The sequence below is a fragment of the Polistes fuscatus genome, unplaced genomic scaffold, assembly GCF_010416935.1.
Source record: "Polistes fuscatus isolate 324 unplaced genomic scaffold, CU_Pfus_HIC Scaffold1, whole genome shotgun sequence".
Lineage (NCBI taxonomy): Eukaryota > Metazoa > Arthropoda > Insecta > Hymenoptera > Vespidae > Polistes > Polistes fuscatus.
Genome location: NW_025112997.1, coordinates 9,063,448 through 9,077,807, shown reverse-complemented (window position 1 = coordinate 9,077,807; position 14,360 = coordinate 9,063,448). Strand labels below are relative to the sequence as shown.

General features: G+C 37.2%; 1 protein-coding gene across 1 annotated transcript in view; it reads left to right on the top strand.

Annotated features, from left to right (window-relative positions):
* Positions 1-1,112: 1,112 nt before the first annotated feature.
* LOC122518042 (inhibin beta chain) overlaps positions 1,113-14,360 on the top strand; it is a 36,285-nt gene continuing 23,037 nt past the window's right edge. Inside the window, exon 1 of the mRNA XM_043636704.1 lies at positions 1,113-3,640. Coding sequence (XP_043492639.1) covers positions 2,662-3,640 — 979 coding nt within the window. The 5' untranslated portion in view covers positions 1,113-2,661. The remainder of the gene's footprint in view (positions 3,641-14,360) is intronic.

Genomic DNA, 14,360 nt, shown 5'->3' with positions numbered 1-14,360 from the left:
TTCAGAAAGAAAAAAGAGAAAGGGTAGATTAAGAAAATAGAAAGAAGAGAATGACAAGAGAGCAAACGGGTGGATGGGGGCAGGAGGGAATCCTCTAGAAAGTACTACTACGGAAGGAACAAGAAAGTCCTAGGGAAAGGAAGAGACGAAGATAGAGGAGTCTTGGCTCATAATAGAAGGAGAGACCGGCGCCTCAGCATCACCACGTGGCATGCGGCCAACTACTGCCTCCTGATCAATATGCTTACAGCTAACTCGCTTCTCTTTCTTTCTTGTTTCTATTCTTTTTCTCTCTTTCTACGTTCTACGTTTGTTCTATACGTTAACCACCATCCTAAGGGCCGACGCCGAGAATATCAGTGACGACGTCGAAACGTTGCCATTACAAGAGGAAGTGATAAGGCATGACTAAAAGAAAAGATCCCTCTATCTTAAGTCCGATTTCTTGAAAATTTGCTTTTTGTTTCATTTGGGGATTCCGAGAAATCGTAAAGCACGAAGAAGAGGACAATTTGCCGGAAGAGTACCACGCGTGAACCACGTGTTTGCTAGACGAACGGATCTTCTTCTGTCCTCCCTTTTTCATGTCAGGGTGGTGCCGGTATCGGCGGCAGGGTTGCTGCTGCTGGTCGTTATAGCGGAGGTGGTGTTGCTGGAAAGAAGAAAGAACTGGATTTTGCTTTTCTTAATTGTTATTCATCTACCTATCTATCTATCTCTTGGTAATCCGAAGAGATTATCATCCGACCCTGGGATGGTTACGTTACACGACTATATTTCCGTGTTCGCGGAAAGTCCAAGACACGTACACAAGTGAAGGTATGTATTAGCACATTTCGAACGATATACCATCATGTTATACGGGGGACCACCTATATAAAGAGTTTATGAAGAGTTTAGCCGAGCGTCGTAGAGTAGCTATATTGTCGTGGCTGTGAGGGTGGGTGGGTGGATGGGTAGATAGTGTCTCGTTGGTGGGTGGTGATAGTGGTGGCGGTGGTGGTGCCGGTGCCGGTGCTGCTGCCACTGTTAGTAGCGCTGATCGTAGAACGGTGGTGGTGTTCTTGTGTGTGTTGGTGTGGTGGTGGATGCCCCTCAGTGTCCGGCGCGCCTCCGACAAGCGTGCTTCGCTCGTTGCAGAGATCCTTTGGCGTTTCGTCCTCCTTCGTCGATGCTAGTCTACCCGTGTCCTCGCAAAATCAAGTGGCCCGAAATCGGAAAAGGTCGCAAGCGACGAAAACCGGGAAGGATTAAGGATCTTTAGAAAGTATCTCAAGAATCTCTAGAATGTCGATTCGGATATTCGGGATTTTTCAAATACTGTTATCGACGAAAATGCAATAACAACGATAATACCAGCGAAAAAGATAACCATACCTGCAGTAACAGCAAGACCGAACGTTTTTCCTTCTTTAACTTTCATATAAAGAAAAGAGGAGATGCGATTGGATCCAACATTCGAGTGCGTACTCGAGCTCCTTGCCGGCTTATCCAAAATTTTCCAAAGGAACGTGTTACGACGGACAATTACGACGATAACGAGGAGGAGGAGGACGACGACGACGAGGAGGACAACGAGGACGACGTGCTGTCGGGAGGGATAAGAACGCAAGAGAAGCGCGATAGATCGTCGCAACGATCTTCCCTACCCGAGAGATCTCAACGAGTCGGCCGATGTCGTCGGATATTCTCGCTTATTGGACCGCGCCAAACTTTTAAATGGTGCACTCCTCCGAAGGGCTTAGTCGTAGTGCAGCATTAAGTGCGCATAGAAAGTGTCCAAGGAAGTCGAGGAGACCTTAGAACGCTAGACTTTTTCTTACTTTTGTGAACTTTAGAAATAAAAAAATAGAAAGAGAAAAGGAGAAAGAGAGAAAAAGATAGAGAGAATCGTGGAGAATCTCTCAAGAAAGGAGCAAGCGTAGTACGCGTAGAACAAGTGTCCTTGATTTGGAAGAAAAAGATTATTCTTCGAGGAAGAGAAGGTAGAATAAGAGAACCGGAAAAGATCAAGATCGATATTAAGCAGGTTGATGAAGAGTCGGTGAATCGTAAAAAAGTGAGATTGCGAAGCTCGATCCTGCGTGTGCCTTGCGCGTATTCGAAGCGAGCGCGAATGGCCGGGAAAACGAGCAGGGTGTACCCGATTACGGTGGTCCAGCGTGTCGGTCAGATCGATCCCGAAGCACCGGCACCGGATCGTTGGTAATGGGGGGTTTAGGCGAGGATGCCTCCTTCCCGTCGTCGTCATCGTCATCGTCGCCGTCGTCACCGTCGTTGCACGCTGTCGTCGCGTTATCGTCGTGTCCGCGTTTTTGTCGTCGTCGCCGTCGTCGTCGCAGCATCACCTCGCAGCTTTGCAAGCCAAGGAAAGCTCTCATCGCGGATAGGTACCGAATTAGATCCGTTCTTCTTACGGTCTTCTTCCTTCTTTTCCGTAAAACTGAGAAAACTAGTAAGAAAGAGAGAAGTAGTATCGGTAGCATCGATAGTAGAGATAGTAGCGAAAGCGAGACCGTTCGTAGTCATAGAATCTTCGCCTCGGAGAGGAAAAAAAAGGAAGGAGATAGGGTGCTCCTTGGATCGGTCGCTCGAGAGGGGGAGCAAAAGAGAGGAAAGTGGAGGAGGTGGTGGGGGAGGAGGAGGTGACTCGCCGCCGAGATGCACCAGGTGCCGTACGGAGTGGGACTCACCTCGAACGAAGGTCGAATCGCCAAGTTCGGAGAGGAGAGCCAATGTTGCCGGCAATGGCACCACCAACGACAACGGAATCAACGACAAAACCAATATCACCATCAGTACCAGCAACATCATCAACAGCAACAGCAGCAGCAGCAGCAGCAGCAACAACAACAACAACAACAACAACAACAACAACAACAACAACAACAAAAGCAACAACAATGGTCTCGTTGCCGGCCTCGTCGAGAGGAAAAAGGTGACAACGTCGCTGTTTGCGAACGACCGAGCCGAGTTTTCGAGTATACCGAAAAAAGAGACGAAAATACGCGACGCTTCCACGTTCGGTCGCCTAAATTGTTCTCCGGATATGGGGGCGGTCTCCTGATACCTTCCAATTTTCTTCTTATCGGACTGGTCTTCTGTTACCTGACCCTACCACCCGTCCAACCGAGACAGAACCATCATCAGACCTGTCCCGGCTGTCCTCATCAGCAGCAGCAACATCAGCACCTTCACGAAATCCATCGAGGTGGCGGCAAGCATGGGACTGCGCCGAGTCCCGACGACCTCAGGTTGGAAGCGATCAAACATCAGATACTAACGAAATTGGGCTTAAGAACACGACCTGACGTGAACAGAACTTTGGCTGCTGTCCCGAGACACCTCGCTTTGGAGACTCTATACCGAGCCGAAGCTCAAGCACCACCGCAGTATCCAGAGAGAACGCGGAATGATCACGGAACCGAATATTCCGGTGAATTCCTTTACGGTGGCGAAGAGTACTCCTATAAGAATCTTGATCAGCAAAACGAGGAGACGACAACGGATGGTAATTCCAGAACTACTACGTCCTACCAGGGGTACGGGGATTACGACACTAGATCGGGACACGAGCCTCAGGAGGAGTTGGATGATTTTTACGCGAGAACATCGGAGATTATCACTTTTGCCGAACCCGGTACGTTTACGTTATCTATTCTTCTCTCATTAGCAATAATTACCCTTTTCCAAAATTATTCCACACTAACGTAGACTATAAGATTTGAAACTATAGCCAGATAACGTCTTGGAACATCTTTAAAGAAGTATAGGACTGGAATTCGTGTAAAATACTTCAATATCACGTTACATACGTATGGTTATTTAACATGAAAGCAGGTGAAGGATCATAAATCGATTCTCTACCGCCGCTTTATTTTACCTCTTTTACTTTTCATTAATTAACGAAAAAATGATCAATAATAAACAATGAACTCATTTCCATTTCTCTGTAAGTGAATATTAATAACCACATATTTGCTTTCGAACAAGTTATATTAAATATTTTTAATTATTGATCCTGTATTACATTGATCTAGTAGAAAAATTCTCTCTCTCTGTCTCTTTCCCTCACTCTCTCCTTTTTTTCACTTTTATATTTAAGCATCCAAATAATCGATCATTATTTCTACTAAAAGTCGAATAAAAGAAAATTCGAATATAAAAAAGGAAAGGAAAGATATTCGATAATAATCAGAATCGGATTAAATGTCGACACCTCTCTATTTGGTGAAGCAAGTAGTGACTGTCGGAGTTGTTCGAATGCATGCGTGGCCACACGCTTGGAGCCACGTGGCCTGCGGTCGTCGATGTCGCGGCGGCAGGCTATAGTTCGCTAACTCTAAGTATAACAATAAGGGTAATAGAACCCCAAGGTAGAAACGATAATGTTACTTGTGCCAATAGTACCGGGACGGTGGTGGGCCACCTTTGCAAGGTGTTCGCGCCGGCGCCGAGTACAGCGTTACGCGCTCAAATTAATCAGCCACTCACGTTCCACCTTTTTACCTTCCTTCTTTTTCGAACCTATGCCTTCCTATTATTTTTATTTATCGCTTCGATGCTATTTGACGAAAATCTACAAGCTAATTCTAAACTACATTATTTCTTTTCCCTCTTTTTCATTAAATCAAATATAATCATTAAATTCATTTTCGTATCTCAAATTTTTTTACGATAATATAATATAATCCGCATATTCATTCAATTGCATATATATCATTCGCAAAAATACAATATTACTATTTTATATTATAAGTATTATTGTTCTATAATTAATTCTATATTTTCATCGAATTTAACTCTACTAACATCACTAAACGTTACGTTAAATATTTTATTTCGATCGAATTGCGATTCAATGAAAAGCATTACCCGTGAAATAACTGACAGGTGTTCAGGAAAATAAGAGTTAAGCGTGATTTAATATGAGACGAATTTGTGGTCGTTGGCCCCGCGGATTCCCCCATATCACGGTACACCACCGCGATACGTTTACGTGTGTGTTACTTTAACGTTAATGTCGGCCTCTCACTATAGAACACACGGGGAACAACGGAACACGTCATTCTTTTTGAAGAAACTAAAGAAACTACGAGCCGACTTCGCTTTGCCAACGTCGACGCGCATCGGCTGTTAGTTGTGGGCGGGGAAGGGGGTGTATAGGGGGTAGCGTGAGCTCTCTGATGTAGTTAGAAGAGGAATACTGAAAGGAGGTGTTCGGAAAAACTTTTCGTTCCATATAACATCGTTTTTTTTTTTATACATATACACGTGGAAAAGACAAAAATTCCACGAACTTACTTGGGAAACTGAGCTGGTCATCGAGTTTTCTATTACGTCCGACATGGTTCAAACACCGTTTGAAATGTTACATTGAATGAAGGGAAGAAAGGAAGGAAGCATGGTTTAACGATCATTAAGATTTTACATTGTTATTCATTTATTGCACGCTCCGTGTTCTCCTTTTCCTCTTTCTCCTGTTCTTCCTTCTTCTCCTCCTCCTCCTCCTCCTTCTTCTCCACCACCACTTCCTACTCTTCCACCAAGTTTTCTTTTCTGGAACGCCAACAACCAGCTCGATAATATTGACGTTCGATCGTCCGATAGTTTATTCTCTCTTTGTTAGGCCTATGATATAGGTAGGAAGCAAAATTGGGCCGACGACTTCTCCTGGAAATATATTCGTCATCTCCTTTGCCCTTTAATTACGTAACTTCAAAGCTACTTCTGTCCTCTCTCGTACTTAGTTCAAAGAGAGTGATAAAAAGAAAGAGAAAGAGATACGAGCCACCGTTTGAAACGATTTCGTAAAATCCATCTTTGATAGCAAGATAGCAAAGAGAAATGTCGATCCAATAACAATCGATTGTTTGATGATAATTCTTAAATTTTTCATGAAATTTGTTTCATCCTTTTCGATACTTCGAACCACTCTTCTTTTTCATGCATGAAGATAGAAATGATTATTCGATAAATAAGAAAATAATTTATTCTAGCTTGTTTTTTTCTTTATCTTTTTTTTCCTTCTTTTATCTTTATCTTTTCTCTTACAATCAGTATAAATTGACTGGGGAAATAGAAAAAAAAAATGTAAGATTCATTCCGAGATAAGTTTTCGGTGAAAAAAAAACGACGATAGTGATTCGTTCCTTACCGTAAAAGTTTTCGTCCTTCGAAAAATGAAAGTTCCAATTCACTCCATTACGGCATACCCTTCAGCAGCATTAGTAAATCGTTCGGCTGGCTCGCATGTATGTAGATATATATATATATACATATATGCGTATACGGAGAGTCGTGCGTCGCGTCGATTATTGATTTTTCTCTTATTCCGTATCCATAAATCGCGTTGGTAAGAATCGTCCTTCTCTCGGAGCTTTTATTATATTTCACCTATCGTGACGCGCGATTTAAATCAAACATCTCTACGTAACACCGATAAACCTCTTTTATATCCTTAACGCGAGCAAACTAACTTAAGCGTTCGAGGATTTTTCATTTTTAAACACTTTTATCGGTTCTCTTTTTCCTTCTTTCTCCTTCTTTCTCTATTTTATTGTAAAGCATCGATTATGCGAAAGAACGTTAATTAAACGTAGATTTCGTAAATCATTAGCATTATTTTCAATTGCAATCGATAGTTTTCATTTATTTTGATATGATATTTTTTCCTACACATATTTCTTACAATAATTCTTACAATTCTTCTTCTCTGAAAGTGTAAGAACAATAATGTTTTATAAATCTAATAATGAGGAATAATCAATTTTAATTTTATTCTGTCTATTCTGATGCAACATAATTAATAATTTTTTCAAATTTAAACCGTGTAGTCATTCTTCAATCTTTTGTAATATTTCAAACTTTTAACTTTTAAATATCAAACGTGTTAAAATCAACATTTAAAAGTTGATTATTCATACTTCACGTATAGATCTATGTATTTCATAAAGTCGTTCCGATAAATTCATCGATTTTTTTATTTCAATCCTGTTTCGACATCGTTAATGAGACCAGAAAAAAGACAAACAGAGAAGAAGAAAGGAAGTGCAGGCAAAGGAAAAGGAAAACGCTAGTCGCGTGCCATGAAATCCCCTATAATTGTTCTTTCCTTTAAACGGCGCGGCGCAGTGCTTAAATTGCACACCCAGGGGAAGTGTGAATCAAATAACTTGTTGTGTGTGTGCGTTTTTTAAATAACAATGTTTAGATGGTGCCATAATATGCCAGAGAACAAAATGATTTAATATTTATCCCAATGACAGACGACAGCGGTCAATGAAAAAAAATAAAAAGTATATAAAAGTATATATATGTTACCATGAAAGCGCGAAATCCGTTCATTCATTATATAACCAGTTAAACCATGAAATAACTATGTCGACCAGTTAAAATATGAAATAAGACAGTATTACATAATAAAATAAGGTAATATATGACTTCACGAGGGGCGGGGCGAGTAGTTAAAGTATAAAATTGAAATTAGATTCGTAGATTAGATCCGATAGAACAGTACAGAATACTGAAACCAGAACATTGGTTTTCCAAATACAAGTAGAGATAAAAACGGATAATTAGAAACGGATCAAATTCCGACTTTATACTTAAACTACTTATTTCTCGTGAATTCATATATTAGCTATTTAATTTGTAAAACAATTGTAAAGTATATAATAAAATTCTTTTATGTGCTTTCCCAAAAAGGCTTAATTATTTCATGTAAGACCTATTCATGAATTAACAAAATTATACACTTTAATGGTAACATATATAAAAAAATAATGATTTTCTCATTCTATAAATCCAACGTTCATTAATATTATAACAAGTCACATATTATTTATTATCGGTTGTTATCTTCCTTGTCCATTCGTCTCTTATCTTATTACCATAATACATTTAATAATCCGGATCAACATCTATCGATGGCTTAATACGTTCACGTTGCCCGATGTTATTCGATTAACGAGGAACACCGCGCGATGTATACATTCTTTCTAGAGAGACTTCATGTTGTACGGGGTATCGAACGGATTAGAGAGAAAGAGAGAGAGAGAGAGAGAGAGAGAGAGAGGGAAGAGAAAGAAGGAGAGAAAGAGATGGAATAGGAAAGAGAAAGGGGTGGACAAACAAAAGAAAGAGAGAGAAAGAGATGGCGAGAAAAAAGCATGAAAGAACGGATAAGTTAATTTCATTATCATAGCGAGAGAGATGGAAAAATGGAAAGAGAAAGAAAGAGAAAATAAAAAAGAAAGATTAAATAAACGAGAGTAAAGACGAGGATGGAGCACGTTGGTATTGATATATTATAGGACCTCTGCCGGTAAAGTACTGAGCTAAAGTGGATAAATGGTATTTAAAAAGTTACCTGACGAGACACTCAACCACCAACGGCTACGACGAACCAACGGTACTTACAATCGATACAAACTTTACCATATAAACCATCGCGAACACTCGCGTGCACGATAAACGCGCGCACGCACACGTGCCAAAGACAAAAAGAGAAGGGGGAAAGGGAAACATCAAGCGTATTTTCCGTCTTTTTTTGTCGATTTGTTAAATCGCAAGAGATTTGGAAATCGTGCAAAAACAACGTCTGCGTTCTCGGCAATTTACAAGCTCTCGAACTATAAGACATCGTAAGAATTTATGCTTCTTCCATTAAGTATTCTAAAGGTAATTTCTGAAAAGACGATTTCTATGACGATAAGATAAAAAGAAAAGAAGACGGATTATACGGTGGGTGTATTCGTACAACATTTAATTTTAAACATACCTTTATGAAAATGTTTCTTATTAATTAATTATTCATAAACAAGGAATATGGACATATTCTCTGAAATCTCTAGAAAAAGTAGGATGCATCAAATAATAATTTATTTATATAATTTACAAAATTAATAAAAAAAACAAAAAATCAGCGGAAATGTATAGGAAACAAGTACCTACCAACCACTATAATATATATATTTATTTTGTATCAATTATGGTGTCAGATAAATTTGTGAGTTGTAGAATATTTAAGATGACCATTTTTTTCAATTTTAAAACCAGGACATTTTTTCTTACTTTTTTATAATATTGTATGAATTATAAAAGTAATTTTTCAAAAAACAACCAAAAATATTTGATATGAGTATCCACTTAGGATTTTAACGTGCTCCCCATGTTCGGGCATAGAACTAGTTCTGATGTTTGAAAATTATGTAGTGAATTTGATTGTGTGTGTGTATACCTTCTTTACATAAATAATATACAGCATGTTCCACGTAACATTTTTCGCGATTTTTCAAATACTTGTGATTACCTGACAATAAAGTATTTTAAACAAAAGTTGATCAGTTTTCTATTGGCTATACATTGCAATAAAAAAAGAAGTTCGAATTGTAATAGTAAAAACAATAAAAAGAAAAAAATCAAAAGGTCAATTCGGATTCAAGGTTATCCGAAGGTCATAATATACTAGGTTGTTAAATTCGTATTGATACGGACTATAATATTGCTAATGTAAGTCAAAAATACAAAGTGTCATTTAAAAAAATTAAGGTGGCCTTGACAATTATTAGAAAAAGAATTTTTCGAACTTTTTTTATTGCAATGTATAGCTAATCGAAAACTGATCTACTATTGTTTTAAATACTTTTTTGTAAGGTTATTGCAAGTACTTGAAAAATCGCGAAAAGTGTTACGTGGGACATCCTGTATATATCTATTTTTTCATATTGTTTTCTTCTACTATTTTTTGGATTTTTTATAATTTTTTAAACTATACTGGTTACATTTGAAATAGTCGAGAGGCAAGACGTGTGGTTACTTCAATAATATTTGGTCATGTATGTTTTATGAACTTTTGTTTAATTAATTAAAAGCAATGGTTAAAGTAGGTGATTTGAGAAAGTTAATAAAAAAAGATATAAATAATCCATTTATAAATAGTAAAAAATATAGCAACTTTATTTAATTAAGCAGTTAAATAAACTAAAGCATATAATAGATCAATAAAATTGCTTTCTTTATATATCTTACTTCAAGTATCATAATAGCAAATTTTTACATATTTTTCTTTTTAAGAAAATTAGTAAGAACGTCGAAATCGCACGCAAAATTTCATTTTATTTCAAATTAAAATTAATTTGTATTGACAAATGAAATGAATAAAATGAATGAAATGAATAAAAAGAAAAAGAAAGAAAAACAACTCACAACCCGATTAAAAGTAAAAGAACAATACAAACTAGGTAAATGATTACAAATAAATTTCAGCGCTGATTTCAAAATTTATCGATAAAAGAAAAAGATTAATATCTTCGTGTAATTAATTTCATTCATATAATGCGCGCATAACGCAAACTCGTTAAAATTACATTAAAGACAACTTCAAAAAGGGAGCTGGAAAATTGGAGAAAAATGAAAAAACATGAGAAGGAGAAAAAAAGCTCGTCTGGATGGAATTGCTGGCGATAAATGTCAAATCGATTGGTTTGTAAAAAAAGGACGACAAAAAGCGTCACCTTGACCAGCATCATATTGCATATCGAAATCACAAATTTAATAAGTTGCCGGGAGTCTGTAATTTGAGTCTAGAGGGTATCTCGATCTTTCACGATAGTTATGCTCGACCATTTGCTTCGCGACTTCTTTTCTCCACGTCGTTCCCTCTTTCAGGGTAACATTCCTCCCCAAAACCCCACCCCTTCTCTTTTTCTCTTTTCGTCTACTTCTCCCGACGATAACGCAACGACGCCGACGACGACGATGGCGCCCATTCCAACGGCATTGCCGAACGATGCCGATGCCGACGCCGTAAGCCTGCAGTCATAATTTTGGCGGTTTATTGTGCCTCGAGTTTTTCATGTTCAAGAGGAAACCATTACTCCTGACAGGGAATTGCGCAAGAGAAGTGTATTATTAGTCGCGCCTGGAGACAGACGACCAGCTACTCTTCTCTGCATGCTACCGCTGGCGTGTACAACCAAACAGAGCATTCACCATCTCGACCTGCCTGCCAAAAATCATTTGTACCTAGTTAATTAGTTGTGTCCGTGCGTAAACTTTCCCGTCTAACTCATCCTCCTTTATTATCGATCTTTTTAAAATTATCAAATATGTACAAACGACGAATTTTATTATTTATCCTTTCATTACTAATTTAGGATAAAATAGAAAATAAAAAAAAGAGAAAGAATAGATAATAAAATTGACGCTTTTTTTATGAAATAAATATCATTTTAATTGACATTTGTTTTATTTAACAGTTCTTTAATAAGCATAATCCATACAATTTTTCTTAACGAACATCGTTAAAACGCATAATCCCAAAGACTAATAAAATATACATAAGAACATCGTTGGAAATCATTCACGTAAACGCTTTTTGCTAGACATAAAGTTTCGATAGTTCCAATAAACAGTAAATCGTCCTATAAATCATTGAGATGACGATTCAACTTGTTTAGTATGTATCGCTTCGCTTTGCACTATGAAAGAGACGGAACTTATCGATATCGAGATTAAACGATTCTCGTTAACCTTGAATAGAAAGCTCTACGTACACGACCAGCCTATAAGTAAAATACTATAGTGAGAGGATCGATTAATATCGTATCGAAGATAATTGTTATGAAAGATTTCATATCTTGTGAGAGAGATAAAAAGGTGATCATAGAAGGAGAACGAAAGAGATATAGATAAACAAACAGACAGACTAAGACAGAATAAAAAAAAAAGAACAGCCGCTGACGACCCGCGGAAAGACGATTAAATTTTTAATTATCTCGTCTTTAGTGTCGTTGCAGCAGGGTATTTTCATTTAATGAAGTGGCCACAGATACGCAGAGTTGCTGTAAATGTTGCCAATGACGGCTAGAACGACGAGAGAGTAAGGATTGGGAATAACGTTTTATAAAAGCGACTCTCCTAACTCAATATTTTGGAAAATTAAATACCTAAGTTTTCGTTCGTTTTTGCTTAACACGAATGAATAGTAAATTTCATCCTCGTGCGCATACAACTTCGTTAATGCACCAAGATTGCCCATTTTATCGATTACGCTTCTCCCTGGCTTGTGTAAGATGGGCTGTTGGCTTTGCATAATGTGGCAATTTTCTTATAACTTGCGATTTTTTTTTCTTCTCCAGTTAGTCATTACGACGCCGCTTATACGCCGAACGATATCGTCCCAAGCGATAATTCGTAATAATCGTTAAATGCACACCTTCTAACCGAGTCATTTTGTCATATTGTATACGATGATGCATGTTTTCAAATTTAGCTATCTACATTTACATATGCATAAGAAAGAAAAATAGAAATAGAGAGAGAGAGAGAGAGAGAGAGAGAGAAGGAAAGCACAGCAGATAGGGTAGATCGAAGGGTGGCTTGATAGATTACACAAGACAAGGCACCCTCACTTCTTCTACCCGTTAACAAAAGTTTTGATCGATTCTTCAGGTCAGCAGTTCTTTGCTTCTAGCCTTGCAAGTATGTTTGCACGTCTGTGTCTTTGTAAAAGAGAGAGAGAAACAGAGAAAAGAGAGAGAAAGAAAATTCGCATTTTGGCTTTCGCAATTATATCTTCTACGCGAAGAAAAGTGAACTAACTCTCTCTGTTCTTCTTCTTCTTCTTTCTTTCTTTTCGATCATATTAATGATAATATTAATAAAAAAATAAATAAATTATATATTACATTTTCTTTTTGCTTTCTATCCATATCTGCTTATTACTAGTGTTTATTTACAAAAATCGCTGTATAGTATTAAAATTTGTTCAGAAACAAAGATATTTTAATTCCATTTTAAGGAATGTGATAATACTACGTTTGAGTTTATATTCTTACGTATACATCCGGAAGACGATTATGTTGCGATTTTGCCACGATCGATGCCTTTAGGCGCATCGTTTTTTCGCGGTGTAACTCCAACGATAACGATCGTCTTACGAGTATAGCTTCTATGCTACATTACTATGACGCTTCACGATCCATTCATAAAAGGACTATACACGTTCATATGGACTATACACGTATACATATCTATTGGGTCATTCCATAAATAATGCGATATTTTCCATTTTTTCAGGAAACGACAAATCATCACGCCGAAATAGTAACAACAACAACAAAAATCATCTAGATAAATAATATATAAATACACTTATCAAATTTACTTTTTTCTTAGAATTGAAATGAATTTATGGTGTTATACGAATCGGCTCTTGAATGAACACAAATTGTTAACTTTTAACATTAAAGGGATGAAAACTAATGTCCAATACGTTCTACTTTGAGATTTTCTTTAGATGTATCTAGAAAATGGATCAAAGAACATATGACTTTTAGAATTCAATCGATCTTCGATGAAAAATGCTGATCTGAAAACTTCTCCCGCTTGTTTCGTTGTTTTTATTTTCTTTTTATATAAATAATAATCGTTGAAATATATTATTTCCTTTCTATTAATGGAATCACTATAAAATATATTCTGAAATTCGTGGACATAAACAACGTTGTTCCATTACCAGCATTCATCGTTTACAGAATAATAAATAAAAAAGGAGTGAAAGAGAGAGAGAGAGAGAGAAAGAAAGAGATTCTTGTCGTAGAGTCTAGCCATTATGCGTTCTCGACGACTGTTCTCTTTTAAAAGGACTTGGCGGTGACTTTCCTCAACGCGATTTTTTATGAAAACTCGAGCACCCGTGGCTCATAACTCGCAGCTCGCAACGAACAGAAATCCTTTTCTATCTTCCCTCTCCTCTTTCCTCCAAGCCAACCATTGCCACCACTACTAGCAAACCCTTTTCGTTTCTTACCGATCTAAGAATTGGCTCTCAAGAACTCCTTCCAACCGTCCTCCGTTCTAACATCGAAAAAACGTCGTTACTTTCTTGTGATCTTCCATTATCGCATCTTCTTCAATCGCATATTAATTCTCAACCTTTAGCGAGTTAACTTATAAAATTCAATATTTTCCATGAATATTGTTTAATTTTTAATTGTGTAAATTATATATTTTTTCTTTTTAAATAGAAGGTGTTTTTTTTTTTTACATATATAAAAGAAAATAAACGATGAATAAACACTTTAATATAGCAACATTGATATAGTGTAATCTTGTTAGTTATCGATAATAAAAGTCTTTTCTAATCTACCAAGATACAATCGATCTAACGTAAATACATAAATTTCATTAGTCATTAACTTGGGACTATAAAATTTCGTATTTCAAGGAAATCGTCAATGATCTCTGACGTAACATACATTCGGAAAGCTTAGGAACTAATCACTTAAGTACTCCATCGTATCCTGGTGACAATAACGATGACGTTCACAAAAATCTTAACTCTAATCTCTCAA